The sequence below is a fragment of the Sceloporus undulatus genome, chromosome 2, assembly GCF_019175285.1.
Source record: "Sceloporus undulatus isolate JIND9_A2432 ecotype Alabama chromosome 2, SceUnd_v1.1, whole genome shotgun sequence".
NCBI lineage: Eukaryota > Metazoa > Chordata > Lepidosauria > Squamata > Phrynosomatidae > Sceloporus > Sceloporus undulatus.
Window position 1 is genome coordinate 213,232,807 of NC_056523.1, and position 18,702 is coordinate 213,251,508.

The following is an 18,702-nucleotide window of genomic DNA, read 5'->3' on the forward strand; positions in this document are numbered from 1 at the left end:
TGGCCCGTTTGGGGAAAATCAGAATTTCGTCCAGTTGATCACTGGAAAATGTACTGGGATCAGAAAATTCCCACAATACTTTGATGCATTTTAAAAGAAGACATTTGTAGATGATGGGTAAGATTAGCAGCGTGTTCTCCTGCAAACAGTGTACTCCTTGATAACTATCCAATTAAGCTGAAGGACAGGATGCCCATCTAACAATTTGCTAGTGTACACAAGACACTTTCAGTCTCCAGCCTTTTGCTATTAATTGTTACTGCATGGGGAAATGCCAGATTACCATGTGAATTATTCTAGGATTAAAAATATAGATTCATTTGCATGCTGGGGAAAAGGTGACCTACCTCATCAAAACCAAACCACACACAAGGGCCAAAAGTTGTACATTTTTACTTAATCACTGCTTTTCAAATGACTGGAATCAAAAGCCTTTTTTATATGCTAGCGTAGTGGTGAGTAAGGACAAAATTACCCCTTTTAAATTAACTAGTAGTAATGTGCATTCTTGCAAAAATTAATGTGAGAAGTTAAACATTTTACATCTAAAATGATAACATATTCCAGATGCACTTCCAGGTGAAAGGCATCTCTTCTACCCTTTCCCCTAAAAGGCTCTGGAATAATTTCTAAAAGTCAACATGATCACATTTGGAAGGATAACAGTTTTCTGGAAAGTTAGACATACAAAAAATATTTATAAATCGACAATTGTCAACAAAACCTCCCAGTTACTGTTAACAGTGAATCCAGATATGGAAATATCTTGAGTAATCCCACATTTCATTAATGGTGCAGTATCTGGAGCTCAATACTTGACAAGACCGGAACCTGAAGGGAAATGCTAGCCTTCCTTCACGAGAGAAATCTCTAACTGCACAGATAAGCATAAAAATTTGGCACAAAGAGACAGCAGGTTCTCATGTCAGAATCAGTTCACCTGGAGGCACTGATATCATCTGAAAGGCAATTAACAGAGTCCTCCTTACTGACCAATCAAAAAAAGTTGTCAGTGGTAGCCAGTAACCTAAAGACAGCACTCATGAAAATGTTTGACCAACATCAACCTGATATCTCAGGGGACGGAAACAGAAAACCATTTTCTACATGGCTGCTCATGTTATACTTTTCCTCATTTGTAGTATGTGGCAATATACTGAGTAGAATAATATCTATGGCCACATTTCCAAAGATTCTCTACCAGTTGGAGGAGTGTGTTAAGGTTATGGGTCAAGGAAAAGGATGGCTGCCTAGTTCTTGACTTGGTTAGGGTGCAATAGGAGGGGGAAAAGAAACACTAGCCATGAAAAAATGGTTGCCACGTTCCATCATACACCATACCAAGAATGGAAACAGATCTTCAGATGGTTTAAACCTGCAAAAGCTTAAATTAAAGAGAGAGGGGGGTGGGGTGGGCAAACGAAGACAAAAAAGCCTGCCTCTCTAAATTAAAGCTAAAACAAAAAGTAACCACAATTCAAGGCAAATTTGTGATCACGCTGAATCAGGTATGTGCAACCTCAGCTAGCATCCAGACCTTTGCAATTAATACATTTCATAATTATCACTGTTGCAAATTGCATTACATAATTTAAACAGTTCAGAAGGAGTAAGAAAGAAAAGGAGAGTAATTCCCTTTATACAATGGCAGCCTTGGAAAGAATGGCAACCACATTCATTGACAGGATATTTTAAGTCTGCTACCTAGCCATCCTCAGATTTCAGGTGAAAGATGACAATTTGTACAAATGGAGCAGAGGAGGAGAGGATTCCATTTCTGCACTTCACTAGGTGTTTTCCAACATTTTGGCACATTAAAAGGCAAAAGGAAGACTCCAAAAAATAAGACCGAAGGGAATTTAAAACACTGAAAAACTTTTCTTTACGTAAAAAAAAAAAAAAACCCTTCCTGAAATGAGAAGTTACGGTAACTGTAAGGACAGAGATAGAGAAAGGATGCTGGCTAAGTTTCCTGAAACGCTGTAACTTGTAACAGAAGAAGGTCTTGATCCCAGGATGGCTTCCTTTCAAAAGGCAAGGCAAGGTCTGCCTCTACCTCGCTGTAGCTGGCTGGACATGGCCAGGATATGCTCTCCTTGTGCTGGTGGCTTGCCTTTGTCTAGCCAGGAAGGACTGTCCTGAACCTGTACTAGCAAGTCTGTCCTCTGCTGCTTTTTTATGAAGAGTCATCCCCTGTGGAGAGGGAAAAAAAACAACATATATTAGGCTTACTTTACTCAGCTCTTTTCACTGGGATGAGCCATTGTCCTTACAAATAAAGGTGGGCACAGAGTGCTGAGGTGCAAGGATAACACTCACAAATTTTACTCATCAACATTTATGTAGCATGTTGCAAGAGTTCGAAGTACATCATTTGTATTATCTCTGAGAATCTCTAAGACCATCCTGCAACCTTGGTCAGCATGATGAACTGCATTAAGAGGATGTTGGACTCCTGCTCCCATCAGTACCAGCCAACAAGGACAATGATGCAGAATGATAGAAGCTGCAATCCAATAATACCTGGAAAGTGACACCTATGGGCTACATATTACAGATGGAGAGGCTGAAGGCAAGATACACTGGCTTGCCCAAGGCCATCTAATAAATGCAAAGAAGGGATGGGATAGTAATGGAATTAGTGACTTTCCGGATCGGTGCTACTCATAGTGGTGATCCATAGAGTGGTGCCAGTCTTTTCCAGAAAACAAAGAAACAGTTGTTGCCAATGGGTGCAAATATGGTACTAGTCCCTGGCCCATTAGGAAAGAACAATCACAGGCCTTCCACAACAGACAGCATGAGATGAACTCTCCTAGATGACAACTTTAGCCACTCCACCACACCAACTCTTAGAACCTCTATAAATTCTTCTGTGGTGAGCAATCATATGGTATAAAGGCCCTCTCCAAAGTTTTACAGGGCACATGACCTAGCACTCTCCCTTTGAACATAGACAAGGGTGACCCAACCGCAATTCATGGATTGCATAGAAGAAAATAAAAGTATTCCGTGAGTCAAAGCTTAATCCTCAGCACTGCTTTTCCTTTGTAGGTGCTAGGGTAAATTTGGTCAAGCAAAGAACAATGACCAGGCCACCCATCTGAGAAGTGACTCCCATATATCATTCCTGTTTCAGTCAAGTCAACTGAGCTAAGAACCAATTTTATCTTGAAATTGTAAGTTGGCAACTGCTCTCCTGAAAGTACCTTTTCAAATCACTACGATTTATTTATAATTACAAGACAACTAGTCCTTTTTGGATCAAATACATTTTACCACATCAGTTACTCCAATTCTTTTACTTACACATCTGTACATTTTCTCCCCCCCCAACACTTTTTTTGTTTTTGTTTTACGTACTTTGTTCTAAGAAATCTTCCATTCATTAATGCTGGGACAGGTATGCTTCAACATAAATCGGATGGCCTGACTTTGGGCAAGTAACATTCTGAGAAATGAGGCTAGCCTAATGTTTGGGTCAACAAACATAGAGAATGGGAAGATTTTCAGAGGCCAGTCCACCAAGAACAACAGACCAATGTCACATTTTATATTCCCTCTGCTTTCCCTATTCCATACTCCTATTCCTACACAATCCCTTCTAACATCTGGCTTAGAGCAAAGGCCCATCCTTACTAACTGTAGACAGTAAAACAAATGACCTTTTCCCAAGAATTAGAAAACAACTTTAGTAATCCAGGGAAGTTCTGGACTCTTAGATATTTTTATATTCCATCTTTCTGATAAAAATCACATTAAAGATGACTAACTTTAAGCTATGGTAACCAGTCCTTGGCAACTGTCTACTAGCAGCATTCTAGATGAGCCGGTGTTTCTACAGACTTCTCAGAGGCAGCCCTACAGTATGTTGCAGTAGCCCAAATGGGATGCAACCAAGGTAACATGTAACCATGGCCTGTTTAAGCATCCCCAAGAACAAGGATAGTTGATGTGCTGCCCGTAGCAATGCAGATGTATTGCTGGCTATCATTGAGACCTGGACATCCAGATTGAGGGATAAATGCTGAAGCCAGATGTTTATGAGCAATCTAGACAGATTGAATCGCTATTCCATGATCTGCCCTTGAACTAAGTGAACATTTTGATTAAGTTTCAGTTTATTCAGCCTCATTCAGCCAGCTAACTGACATGAAGCACTGGTTCATAAATGGAACAGCTTCTCGCATCTGCAAAGCAGAGACACCAGTGGCTGACATCAGCAGCCTATTAGCTCCACCCCAAAACTTTGGATGACCTCTATAAGTGGTTTCACATGGCACAAGACAAAACGCCAAAGAATCACACAGGTCTATGCCAGAGTATTGAACAGGAATGCCACAACACTACCCTGTCTCACCAAGTGGGACCAGAGCTACAGCAAAACAGTGCCTCCAAATCCCATTTTAACAAGGTGATCCAGAAAGATACAATAGTCAATGGAATTAAAAGCTGCTGAGATGTCCAGAAGAACCAATAGTGACACATGCCTGCATTCAGTTCCCACTACAGACCACTTACCAAGGTGACTAAAGTTGTTTCTGTCCAGCCTGAACCCAGAGTGAAAAAGATTAAGATATCCATCTATTCAGAAACATCAGAAATCCAATACATGCTCTAGCACCTTGTTCAAGAATGAAATACTGGAGACTGGGCATATCAATTATGGTGGGGAAGGTTTGGTTTTTAAAAAACAAAACAGAAAGAAGAACAGGAAGCTAGGGAGCTTGTTTGATTTTAATAATTAGGAGAGGACACTCAGTAGCAATTGCATTAATTGTCCAAGCCATTTCCTTATTTTAAAAGCTAACCAAGGTTTTGACATAATAATCTATTGAGCTGTCACAAAATTATTCACACCAATCTCCTGGATGTTTATTATCTCTTACGTTTCAAAGTTACATTTTTTTCTGGGAAAAAAATTAAATACTCAAATAATATTGTAAGGTTTGCTAGCTCACTTACCATATTGTACCAGGCACTGACAATGTATTTCTCCTCCATTTCTCTTTGACTCTTGGTTTTTTCATATTCTTTCTGATTAAGAAAAGCATAGAAAGTGCTTTTGATTATTTTACATGCACACTACAGGCTCTTACGCAGTGCTGCATGATTAAGTGCACAAAATTTGCATTCTCTTTGCTGTGGGAATTTAAGCTGGAACTGGAAACTGCAAACACCCGATTCCATGTTTGACTAGATTAAAGATGAAACATATATAGCGCGCCAGCATCATATGCAGGTGCAATATACGTGCATATGCTGAAAGCCACCTCGGAATAAGCCATTGTGTGCCCCGAAAGAAGTAATGGGATGCATGTCCATGGCATGTGCACCGAGGGCACGAACCCCATTATTTTTAATGGGGCTCCACTATACATGGAATTTCCCTTACACGGGGGGGGGGGGGGTTCCCCACAGAATGGATTCCCATGTAAGGAAAGGGCCCACTGTACATAATCAGTGGTCACAAGATGGAGATTGTTATTAATTAGGGATCACATGTTACAAGATTGTCTGTGTTTACCTTAAGTCTGCTTATGTACAAATTAACAGCAAAGTTGAAAAGTTCAGCCCAACAACAGACCTTCAAAACCCTAAGCTAACTATTAATAAGGATGCAAAGGGCTATTGCAGCACCTTTGACACTAAGGGGTGAAATGGACTGCCACTTTGGAGTGGCGTCTGCCGCCCCCTTCAGCGCCATTTCAGGGCTGCGGCAACTGCATGCCATGGTCCTGACCTGGGTTTTTTCCAGCCCCAAAAGAAGTGGCAAATGCCACTCCTTTTGGAGTCAGAAAAAGGGCGTTTTTGCAACCACTGCGGCACATCCCAGTGCTCCTTATGGCATGCGTCTTCTAGACGCTGCACCAAAGGTGTGCTGTGATGCCCCAGTGTGCAGTCGGTATGACGGCAGCTTGGGGGTGGAGTCGGGGCATTTGTCGTGCAGTCCCCGCGCCCCCTCTCCACCCCAACGCTGGTGCTTTTGGCCAGTCTGTTTAGTCCCTAACTGTGCAAAAGTAAATTGTAGCATGAGCTTTTGTAGACTCAATTCTACTTCTTCAGACGAATGGAGTGAATTGATGCTCAGGAAGGACCTTTACAGACTGTATGAATACCAATGTTAATAAGGATGGAATCCTGTGCACGCTTACCTGAAAGCCTCACTGAAAATCAGTAGGGCGTATTTCTAAGAAAACCTACACAGGATTGCACTGAAATTACCTCTAAAGAATGGAACATCCTTTCACGTTCTTGTAGTTGATTCTTCAGTGCCTGAATTTCAGGTGCAGACCCCTGGTTCTGCTTGGGATCTAAGGTACGGATAACCTATAAGGAGCAAGAGGCATATACTAAGTATACAACTCTAACTAGTAACATATGAAGAAGCTTCCTTATAACAGGTCAGAGTATTTGTTTAAGTAGTGCATCAACATCCAGGTCTTCAAATCCCTTTCTAGGCAGTCTAGAATGGCCGTCTCCTTGCTGTCCTTCTGTTGGCAGGCAGACTTTTCTTTTTAATTTAAGACGATTCTGAGAACAGAATGTTTTCAAAGGAAGGACTTTTAATAGGTGGCCTATTGATTTTAACTGTATTTTAAATAACTTTTTATTATTTTTAATGGTTTGTTCAAAATGTTCTTAGTATTCTTGCAAGTTTAATTACATTAACTGAGTCACCACACATGCACCAGACCTATACCTTTCCTTGCCTGTTGAAAGCAGCCTTAAGGGGAATAATGAATGCCTCACTGCAGCAAGGCAGGTTTCTATCTTCTTTAACAGACGCAGTAGTGAGACTGTATTACAGGGCTATAGTATGTGTAAAGTGGTGTTCTCTCTCTCTCTCTTGCTCTCTCTCTGCATGTTTTATTGAAAATAGTTTTAAATGTTTTTGGCTGCCTTTAATCAAGCTTTCAATAATAGTGATATTCCATTTCTTTTTAACTTTTGTAAATTAATGTTTTAACTGGATCTTTTTAAAAGTATTGTAGGCTACCCTGAATCCTACTCTCAGAGAAAGGTGGGATATAAATTCAATAAATAATAAAGTTAATGTGAATGAAGTTTCAACATTAAAAATACTACAACACAATGGTCATGGACTTGCAAGATCCCTTGCTAGGCCTAATTTATCTATTCCCTTCTTCACTGCATATGGAAGTAAATGACAATGTCAGGAGCTTCTGTGCTTTTTAAAAAATACCAGATCTCCCTTAGACCTAAATATTGAAACAATCTGATTAGCAGATTCAAAATTCAGGGACATGGAGTATCCCAGGTAGAAATGGGATCACATACTTCAAATATTCACTTCTAAATGTGGCAAGGGGGGGGGGAGCACACAACCCACTCTCAATTTCACCACAAATTAGAATTAACAATGGGAAGGCAACAAGCATATAACCTGAACAATTTATGAGGCTGCAGATGGAGGACAACTGTCAGCCCTAGCATAATGCAGAGTGCCAGATACTCACACTTTTAGCTTTTTCCAAGTATTTTTTGTATCGTTCCTCCATTTGCTTCATTTCTTCTTCTTTTTTATGTAAAGCCTCTTGTAGTTCTTCTATTCTGAGTGCTATATAACAAGAAAATTCTGTATTTCAGAATACTGCCAATGTTTTAAAGGTGCAAGCTTAAAAAACTGGATTTATTTATGAGCCAGTGCAGATTATTTTGTACACAAGTCTCAGTATTTTTTTAAGGGAATTCAAAAACATTTGCAGTGGGAGAGTCCCTGGCTTGCAATCATGCAGTAACTAGAAGGAACTCTAAGGGCTGAAGTGAATCTCACCTGCTCAAATATCAGTGAGAGCTTTTTAATTGATTTTTAGAGAATGGATTAAACCCACTACTTCTGAGTACCTTACACAACTAAAGTCATCTTTACATCAATCACCCAGAGTTTAGACGTCTGCACCCTGGATTTCTTCAGAACCTTATATTTGCACAGCCACCTAAACTATTACTTAGACATTAACTTTCACCAGGTAATGTGACTGAGATAGAGGTTAACTATACCAAAATATTTCACTTTTCTAGTTAGAATATGTTTTTTAAGGGGTATGACATGATGGTCCTCACAGTTAACAAGATTTGATCTCATTTCAAATAACATACGTATACACTACGTCAGAGGTGGGGAACCTCTTTCAGTCCAAGGGCCAAGTTCAAGTTTAGATACCGTATTTTCCGGCGTATAAGACGACTGGGCATATAAGACGACCCCCAACATTTCCAATTAAAATATAGAGTTTGGGATGTACTCACCGTATAAAACTACCCCTCTTCCAACGCACATCAAATAAAAATTTAAAAAATCAGATTTGATTTCAATATGGTAATTTAAATTCAAATGCTTATGACATGCAGCTACTTAGCAGGAAACCTTGTTGTATACAAAGCCTGCTTGGATTGGTCAGTTCTCCCTGCTTGCCCAGTGTTCCCTGTCTCCAACACTATCAGAGTGGTAGCTGCTTTCATACGATCGCCACATATGGCGGGGATGCAGCCGCGGCTGTTTTTGCGTTCCCCCCACTATATGCGGCGACCGCAGATTCTCCAGTCCAGCTCAGAAGTTTCAGCACCTGCCCTATAATATGACACCTGGCGTATAAGATGACCCCCGACTTTTGAGAAGATTTTCCTGGGTTAAAAAGTAGTCTTATACGCCAGAACATACAGTAATTTCTTTAGGGGCACACCTCAGTGGCAGGTAGATCCAAAGGCAAAAAATTAGGACTAAACAACAACACACACATTAGCTTAGGATCATTCTATCTGCAACTTTAGGAGAGGGATTTAAGTCTTTCAGAATGGAGGGGTGGGGAGAGAATACCAAAGCTGGGAAACTACAAAATGATGATGTCATGGGGAATGGAGCCCACTGAATGCCAGACACAGTTTGATCCCAAGATCCTTAATTTAGTGCTGCAGGTTGTTGCTTCACACACATGCACAACAAAATACAGAGCTTCAAACTGATAGCTAGGCTAGTTATTTAAAAATTAAATGCTTTTGCAATTACCAGATGATTATATTTTCAGATACAAAACAGAAAACTACTCACAGCTATTATTGTATCGAGGCTCTAAATCTTCAATGATGGCTCGTTTCTTTTGGAGCTCATTATTAGCTTCATGTAATTTTTCACTGTGAAAAAAAGTTAAATCCACAGTATAAGAAATTGTTTTTATTATTGTGTGCCTTCACCACGCTGCCTCTCATACTGCTCTACTAGAAAGGTACTGTTGTTTAATCAGCAGAACACTATTCGTATTTGTTGATTACTTCTAATGAAAAGGAAAGTGCAATTTTAAAATAATATCTAATTATTAAAATGTATGCCCAATTCCTAGGTGAAAATGATGGTGAAATTCATTCAAACAGACTTACCAGAAAATAAGAATCAAAGAACTAGTATGTTCTCAATTTTAAAAACCATATATTCTCAATAAAATGTTTAAATTGCAGTTCAAGCATGGCTTCTAATACGTTGTTATGCCACAATACGTTAAACAGCCTCAGTTTGTTCATTTCAATTATTGTTTCTTTATTTAAGGCATTCATACATAATTATTGTTATGAAAATAGTGGGGAACATTTTAATACTTACAGATGTTCATCAAGTTTCTTTTTCAGAATTACTGACTAGAAATGGAAGAAAAAAAGGTATTATTTGGAACATTCATACTGATATATGCTGACAATGCTAAGGACGGAATAAAACGATTCAAGCAAATGCATGCAAAAAGACCCAGTGACCACTTCTGAGAAGATTTGAAGATATGAAACATGGTGTGTGCAGAGAGAATGAGGTGCTTAATTCTTTCCCTCCCTTTCTCCCTCCCTCTCTCTCACACAGGCAGAAAACCAAAAAGCCAGTTGCTTTCCTCCCTTGCTATGCAACATTTGTTTGCAAGGATAAATATTCATCTGAAACTTTACGTATAGAAAGTGTTAAGCAATTCCCTGTCTCTACTCTCTTCCAAAGTAATTTTCCTCTAAGAACAGCCATTGGGGATTACTGCAGACATTTGCAAATGTATATATTTACATGATTTATAAATTATGAGCATTACACTATTATGTGTAAATAATGTATGGCATACATATTATAGTGCATATTTTACATAATAATATAAATATTAATATAACATATTATATTGTATCTTATATTTAATAAACATTTTTGCGTTGTTTAAATATGCTGTATTTTATTTTCTATCTTAAATACATTGAAATAACGTACACGTGAACAGGAATTTCATTGGAAGCCTGTTCTACATTACAGCTTCTAAACAAGGCTCTACTTACACTGGACCATCTGTGTGCATCTTTAGTAACCCACCTGACAGGGTGGAGGAATTCTATATTCCATGGAGGGGGTAACATGTGACCCTTGAGATATTTTTATATTGCAACTTCCATTATCGTTCATCACTGATGTGCTGGCAAGAGCTGATGGACTTGCAGTCCAATTATATCTGGAGGATCACATGTTCCCTGTTTCTACATTTATGTCTTTAAAAGTACAGTAACGGTAGCATTACTCAGGTAATGGCAGCAGCTCACAACAAAGGAAAGAGGGGCGGGTTACAAACCGCCACTTGGGACGTCCAGAGGACGTCCCATTTTAAAAAAGGGGCGTCTCTTCTAGACGCCTCAGGCTCTAATACGGACTCTGTCTGTACAATATGGCGCCGGCCATTCCACACGGCCGGCGCCATCTTTACATATCGGACGCTGTGCGTCCGAACATGTCGCGGCGTCTGTGACATCGCGAATGCGCCCCTGGCGCCTCGCGACGTCACAGAGGCGCTGCAAGAAGAAGCTCCATTTTGGAGCTTCTTTTTCAGTCCGTGCGGGAGCCTGCTGCGGCTCCTGCACTGAGCAAACGGCGGCGGCAGCAGACCGCCTCAAAGCGGCGGTTTATAACCCGCCAGGGTTTGGTTTTTAAAATCTGTACTTTAATATAAGACATGGCATTTGCTAAAAAGACTTCCAAAGTCTCTGAACATTTTTACCCAAAGCCTGCTTCACATATTACGCAATCCATACATGACAACTGAACATAAAAACTTATACATTACTATATGCAACATTGACATATGGGCTTTTTTGTTACAGCTGCACATGATGATGACTAGTAAGCTCCCTCACAAAATGAATGCTTGAGTGAAAACCTGCATGCATGATTGCCTCATCTAGAGCTATCTGAATATTGGGTCTGTGGCAATTTATACAAAAGTGCATTGATTTTGGGGTTTATATGGTATGAAATCTATGAATCCAAGGGCTCGTTTATATTTGCCTGAATAATCTGGACTGGCCCTGGCATATGCTAGCCCCGAATTCTCCTTTACCTGCTGTGGGTTTTTGGGTGGCCGCCTTCTCACACAGTCCCTGCAAGCTGGCTGTTGCTGCCACTGAGGGTGTGAGCCGCCCTGAAGTCAGAATGAGGTGCCAAGCCTTATTCTGACCTCAAAACAACTCATGCCTGCAGGCAGCCATCCACTGTCACCACATTTTGTTCCAGGTTTTCCAGAAAACCCAGAGCAAAAGGTAAGTCTTTTTAATGCAGGACAGGAGGTGGAAACACTGAATTGGGTCTGGGTGTTGTGTAAACAGCCCAGACCTAATTTGCGATTTGGGGTCTGCGTTATATAAAGAGCACAGTAAGCCCAGGGGAAATTTGGTGCTTATAAGCAATGAAGACAAGTCCCAACCTGACTAGCGTAATTGATACAGATTTAAAGTTTATATCATAATTTTTGTTTACAGGAATAATTTGTGAGAACATCCAAATAAATAAATACATAAACAATGTGAAGTTCAGCACCTAGACTGTTATAAATCATTTTATGAAAATATCTGTGAGGCCCCTTGGGTCCCTTTCCAGGAGAAAGGCGGCATATAAACGAAATAAGAAAGGAATAAGAAAACAGAAAAAGGATTAATAAAAGGATTACAAGGCATTAACTACAGATAAAAATATATAGCAGTTGAAACAGTCCTTGCAAATGACTTCACCTATTTTTAAGGGAGTGTGCAACCAACCTGCCTGAAACATTGCAACAAGGACAACACTAAAAAAAATAAATAGTTGGCACATTTGTGTCCCCAACCATTTGCTAAACAAATGGATAGCACATAGTATGTGAAAATGTAACATGAATAAGAACTAAAACTTTATCCATTTAAATGTCTCTGAAAAAGTCAGAGCCACAAATGGGTACTGATTGATTCAGAACAGGGTGAAGTAAATAGGAAGCCATACTCACAATAGCCTTCAGCAGAAACCCATGCCAAGAGACAAAGGCGACAGATTAGTACGAAGCAAAACAGCAGCCAACAGAAGAAACTATTTAGTATTTTTCTGAGAGAAACACATTTAAAGCAAGACATTCTCACAAAGCATGCATATTTTCTTCTCTTTCTATGCTCTCTACAATTTCTTCTTTCTGTCTCATCCTCTAGAGAGCTGCAAAAAGCTATGGCAAATGTAATTCAAGAATGTGTACGAATGCTATAAACAAGATAATGTTTAAAATAAAATACACAACCTTAGCCTAGAATTTTAAAACAGGAAGGTTGTAATCATTGTAAGCAGATGGCATGGCAACATTATGGTTTCCTGAAACTATCAGGATAGGATTTTGATAGGAATATATGGAAAAGCTACCAAAAGTGGTCAAGTTTGGTTGGTGAACACCTATCCTAACACTGATACCAATAAACCAAATACAGCCTATTTGACTCAAGTCACCAAATGCTTATTTGCATCAAACATTATTATTAAATGGTAGCCTCTGAATATTACAATGAACAGTGATTGCTTGTATAGTACATACATCTCAAACATGTGTATGCTACTATATATACTTGTGTATAAGTCAACCTCATGTCTAAGTTGCAGGCGGGTTTGGGGGCAAAAATCATAGATTTTGATATAACCTGTGGATAAGCCGAGGATAAAACTTTTGAGGTCAGCACAGCACTCCTTGAATCCATTCTGCAGAGAAGGGAAAGTGGCAATAACACCTCAGAGGCCCAGCCACTCCAGGTTGCTCCCGCCATTTTCCCATCCAGGCAATGCAAATGTTTGCCAGGCAGTGTAGAAGGGGTCAGTGCTTCCTTTAAGGCAAGAACTCAGTCCATCCATGAATAACCTAAAAGAAGCCCATCCACTTTCCCTGCCCCAGAAGGGAAGCATCAAAAAGCTGACACAATGGTGGGGAGAGCTGAGGGGACTGGGACTTTTTCCAGTTTCTCTCAACCTCCTCCAATCTCCTTACCCTGGCAGGAAGCACCAGAGGTACTGCTGCAGCACTAGGGATTTCAGAGCAGATTGGGTCTTTTTTCAGCTTCTCCTGACTACTTCTGCTCTCTCTGCTGCAGAGGGGAAGCCCCAAATCAGCTGGCAAGGAGATTTTCTTGTTGTAGTAAACATAGCAGAGGAGGTGAGGTTTCCTTCATTATTATTATTATTAACCTTTATTTATAAAGCGCTGTAAATTTACACAGCACTGTACATACAATCTTTTTAATTAGATAGGCTCTCCCAGCATGGACTAAGCTCTCAGAGGTTAGTTGGTGCCGAGAAAGCCTGAAAGAAGCAGCCACCCACCCTCTGTTCTCCCCACCATAGTGGAAAAGACCCCAAAGAGCCACTGGAGAGACAGCAGAGAGGGTGGTGGTTTCCTTCAGTGTCTCTCAGCACAGACTAAGATCTCAGACTCTTGGAGCTTAGTCCATGGTGAGAAAGCCTGGAAGAAGTGTGCATCCTCTCTGCTCTCCCTGTCACAGCAAGCAAATGCGAAAGAGCTCCCGTCACTGCTGCCACCACCATTTTTGAATAGGCATTAAGAAAGGCTAGAAGCAGTGCTATGGTGGACAGAAATATCACTCTGGCCCATGTATAAACTGACCCAGTTGGGGGTGGTGTGGGGTTGGGCATTAATTTTTTTAAATTATATCTGTCTATATATGGTACATCCAAGACAAAAAACAGGAGATTTTTATTCTTCATCACTTCTGGGTGCCCATGGTGCTTCTGCATGGTGTATTCACAAAACAGATGATCAGTCCCATTTGCTCTAATCACCTTCTTGGAAAGGGAAAAGACTGTCTCAACTAAATAACTTCTGTTCATTTCTCCTCAACCTAGTGGTTGAATTGATACTCTTGGAGTCCGCCACATCTACCCTCATTCTAATGCTTGGGAAGGGCTTGCTGAATACAATTCATGATACAGGAATGATAGTAATCCTACCAGATTAGTACCCCTTCACACAATACAGTCTCAGAGATGTTCCAAAGAACATACACAACAGAGGTATTATGCCAAGTATGATGCATGTCAAAAGACCAACCTTTATATCAAATAGGTTACCAGCTATTCAAAAGATGATCATTTTGCCACCTAAAGATCTGCTGCACCACTATAGTACTCCTCTGATTATTTTTATATCATTAAGGGGAGTAGTAGCACTGGCTGTCTTGGATCCCAAATTGGAAAAAAGGTGGGATACAAATAAAATGGAGACCTGAGTACATGATTTAATCTTCCATTTGCCAGTAACATTCATTTTGGGAAAAAGCTATTGTCACTAAAAATAATGTGAACTGTTGTTACACTTTTATATTTGAAAGTATGAAACCTGGCAGGAAAAAAAAGCATAGTTAGCATTAGAATAGCAGGGATCAGAATTTATTGGAAAATTGCTCATATTTTTATTTCTGCTTACATCTTCTGCTTTTGAACCTTGCTCCTGTAATGATTTCTGCAATTCTTCAACTTGAGATTGTACTTCAAGAAGCCTCTGATTTACAAGCCTGTAAATAATGAACAACATATTATCTTTAATTTTCTACTTATTTCAGTCCCCAAAGCTTAATTTTACAATTGTAGATTTTTGCAAAGTTTTATATAAATATAGATAAGCCACTATGGTCCTAAATTAAGTACCATTCAAACAAGAGGCACAATATTTATTTATTTATTATTTTTGTATATCCAGCCTTTTCAAGTCCATTGCAAGGGATGTAACAGATTGAAAAAATAAGAACACAGTAAGCTATTAAAAACAGGAAAAGTAGAAAATGTCAGTGACAAGAGACAATTATGGGAAGGCCAAGAAATGCAGTGCTACTTGAAAAATGCCTAAAGCCTTCCTATAGATAAAAGTCAGTATGCTGCAGAAGGCCAACAAGGAAGAGACAAGGGAGTCCTAAAGTTTTGGCAAGGCCACAGAAAATGCCCTTTCCCTTTTCCCAATCAAATGCAGATCTGGAAGAGAAAAAAAGGTCTTTCCAAGAAGCATATCCAAGTCTGCAAACTTTAAATATCACAAGTTCTAATAATTGGCTGAAGACCACACATTACAAACTTGTGCTAAAGCAAATGCACTACAGAAAGGGCTTTCTCTGGGGAAATATCAATTTAGCAAATTAAAATTCCTCCAGTTTAGACAATAAAGGGAGAATCTCCTCCACCACAGCATTAAAATTCTATTGAAGTCTCACCTCTGCAGAATCTCACCTAAAGTAAAATCAAAGTCAGCCCCCTGAGGGCCTGTCATGCAACAGAGTAAGTTAGTCCTCCCATAAACATCAATTTGAGCAGCCTGGGATGAATGTTTGGGTAAAAAGGCTTTCTGCAATGCTAAATTATGAACACAGCTTTACTGGGTATAGCAGTACTTCAAAGAATAGACAGTAGAAAATGGAACTGATATGTTAGTTTACAGAATTTTAGAACCAGATTAGAAAATACTGAAGATACAGTAGGGTTGTAGACCTACTTTATTCAACTGAAGGGGGCCATCACACAGTACAAACATAGGTGAAGGCTATATGTCAACTCTATAGTCCCCTAGCAAACAGACAACCTTTGAAGGAAAGACATAAATATCTGCAAACGTGTAAAGCCACATGCCAGGGATTGTTAGCTATGGTACCTAAACATGTTCACAAATATTTGCAGACACAATGGCCTCCCTTCAAAGCCTTCATCATTGATATACTCCTATTCAAATGTTATTATGTTACCATAGGTACTTTTGTCTTCCCTTGAAACAAACAATGTGGAATTTGCTGGAAGAAACAAACACATTTTTCATGTCATGTGATCCGTGAAAGATACAGAAGATTATAGTATACCTTAAAGTAGTTTGTTTCTTTTTACTTAAAGCAGAGCTTACATTGTTTACCAAAAAGCAAACCGTGCTGACATACAGACAGAACGAGGCCCACCAGGTACCATGTTGAGAAGGAAAACAGCCCTTTCCTACCTATTTTCTGTCTCTAGTTCATTCTTTCTAAGATTGGCATCATCCAAAAGGCTCTGCAACAAGGCAATCTTCTCATTATCAGATCCTTCTTGGTTAAGCTTTAGCATCTTATTTTCATGTTGAAGACGGATAAGTTTTTCCCTAGAAGATCACAATAAGAATCATTATAAAATATCTATCATGAGCTACAGAGAGTACTACTATTATCAACCAAAGCATGAAGAATATTTTAATCCTCCTACAACCAACTGGCTGTTTAAAGTCCTGACTGGAATTAAAGATGTTTTTAAAAATGATTTTAATTAATATATTTTTAAAAGATTTAGCAAAATATATCCAGACATTTTGCCTAACACGAAAAACATTTGAGTACAGTGGACCCTAAAAAATGTGCCTTGGGGCCACATCTCCGCTGAATTGGAGTGTCTGAAATTATTTTATGAGATCTTAGGAAAAGAAAACATGTTACTGAGATGAGCATGATATAATTGTAAATCTTGGTACCAACAACACACTAAATGAAATACAAGGCTCAGTGCACGCCCAGGAAGATGATATGTTTAAACTTACTTGATTTCAGGGGTAACAATTTCTGCTGCTAAACTGTCAGATGATTCCTGACCTCCTAATGGCAACAATCCTGTTTTGAGAATAAGAGAGAAAAAATGTTTTAGACAGCATATGGCTATAAGAGGCCATGACTGAACTAAAGCTAAGTACTTTAAAATACTACTGATTTCAGTGGGAAAAATGAAAGAACATGTTTACCATGCTTATCAAAAGCAGTGAGACTCAGGAGTTCTTATGTCTGACCAGAACATCTGTGGGTTTTGGGATTTGTTTATTTTTAACAGAGTAAGCAACACTTAGACAAAGGAGAATTTTTAATTCCACCAGGAAGTAGACTGGCAGTTTTCAAATTCCTGGTTTAAAATGGCACCTCTTGGGCTAAAACAAGTTGGGGGAGTGGGAGACATGGCAAAATTGCCCCTATGCAATTAAAGCAGCTGGAGAGCAATTGTTTGTTGATGTTAACTGTCTTTGAGCCAACCTGGACTCATAGCAACCCTATCGAAGAGACATGTCCAAGACCCCTGTCCTCTATAGACCTCAAAATCTGCCCTATTTCTCCATCCATTGATTTAGGAATTCCAAATAAATTTATTGTTATTGCTAAGCATTAGAACTGGGTGTTTGTAGACATTTAACAGCAATTCTCAAGCTAGAAGAAGACTAAAGGAGAGTGTCAGAAAAGACTGAAGGTGAATACTCACATTAAAGTTACCAAAATTCATTTTTATTTACCACACCTTGCCATAAGCACAGCTGATTAGCCTCACTGACTTCCTTATTCTGACATTCACCAATGTGTGAAAATTCACCAGATACTTAAAATAAATAACTCAGATTTTATTAATTTACTATACATTGTTAATATCTACCAAATCAGGCTGGGAAATGTCCAGCAGAAATGAAGTCCTTCAAACATATCACTCCACATTACATAACCATCTAAAATCACAGAGTGGGAAGCTGACTTATTTAATTCTTTCATTTATAACCTGTGTTTCTCCTAGTATGGAACCCAAGGAAACTGAGAACAAAACACAACCAATATGACCTTAGTACACTATAATCTGAACTGGGCTACTGGGATTGTGTTTTCCCAGGTGAGTAAATATCATATACTTTATTATCTATGGAGTCTTAACGCTGAAATAGATGGCCCTGAAGGGGAGCTTGATGCTGCCCCTTTGAACGCCAAGTTGGGGCCGCGGCAACTGCACACTATACCACCAACCTGGCTTTTTGCCGGCACAAAAAGAAGTGGCAAAATGCCACTCCTTTTTGAGCTGGCAAAAAGCTGGCTTTTCTGCCACCATCGTGGCTTTGCATCACTCCTACAACATGTGGCATATAAATGCTGTGCTGCCAGACTGCCACAAAGCTGCCCGCTATGTAGTTGGGTGGGCAGTGTGACACTGGCTTGGGGCGGTGTCAGAGTGTGCAGAATCTAAATGCCATGCACTGACACTGCCCCCAAGCCGGCACAAAGGGGTGGTCTGTTTTGCCCCTAAGTTAAAATTTTATGTCCCACAAAGTCAAGAGCTGTAACTAAAATAAAACAAGACAAAATGTAATTTTTCAGATATCCTGAGATATTTATGAATTTCCGAATTACAGTACAGCTCTTTGGCTTATCCTATTGTTCATAACTAAGATGAACTCAAAATCAATGGATTCAATTTCCTGATGACATCAGAGATCTATCTCCACATTTTTTATTACGCTAGGAAAGGGGCAAGAAACTGTGGTAAGTCCAGGGCCACATTTTCTCCTACTCATATCCATCAGGGCCACATAGACTGCTAACAACGCCAAACCCTCAAAATATAATTTTAAA

At 39.5% G+C, this 18,702-nt stretch overlaps 1 protein-coding gene across 3 annotated transcripts in view; it reads right to left on the reverse strand.

Annotated features, from left to right (window-relative positions):
• Positions 1-364: 364 nt before the first annotated feature.
• Positions 365-18,702, reverse strand: part of HOOK3 (hook microtubule tethering protein 3) — a 51,631-nt gene continuing 33,293 nt past the window's right edge. For 2 of the 3 annotated variants that reach the window (XM_042449770.1, XM_042449772.1), the window contains 10 exons: positions 16,869-16,938; positions 16,299-16,439; positions 14,754-14,841; positions 12,288-12,293; positions 9,620-9,654; positions 9,074-9,156; positions 7,482-7,582; positions 6,226-6,330; positions 4,966-5,037; positions 365-2,193 (listed from right to left, as the gene is read on the reverse strand). In XM_042449770.1, coding sequence (XP_042305704.1) covers positions 2,053-2,193; positions 4,966-5,037; positions 6,226-6,330; positions 7,482-7,582; positions 9,074-9,156; positions 9,620-9,654; positions 12,288-12,293; positions 14,754-14,841; positions 16,299-16,439; positions 16,869-16,938 — 842 coding nt within the window. In that variant the 3' untranslated portion in view covers positions 365-2,052. The remainder of the gene's footprint in view (positions 2,194-4,965; positions 5,038-6,225; positions 6,331-7,481; positions 7,583-9,073; positions 9,157-9,619; positions 9,655-12,287; positions 12,294-14,753; positions 14,842-16,298; positions 16,440-16,868; positions 16,939-18,702) is intronic. The other variant, XM_042449771.1, reaches the window with a different exon arrangement.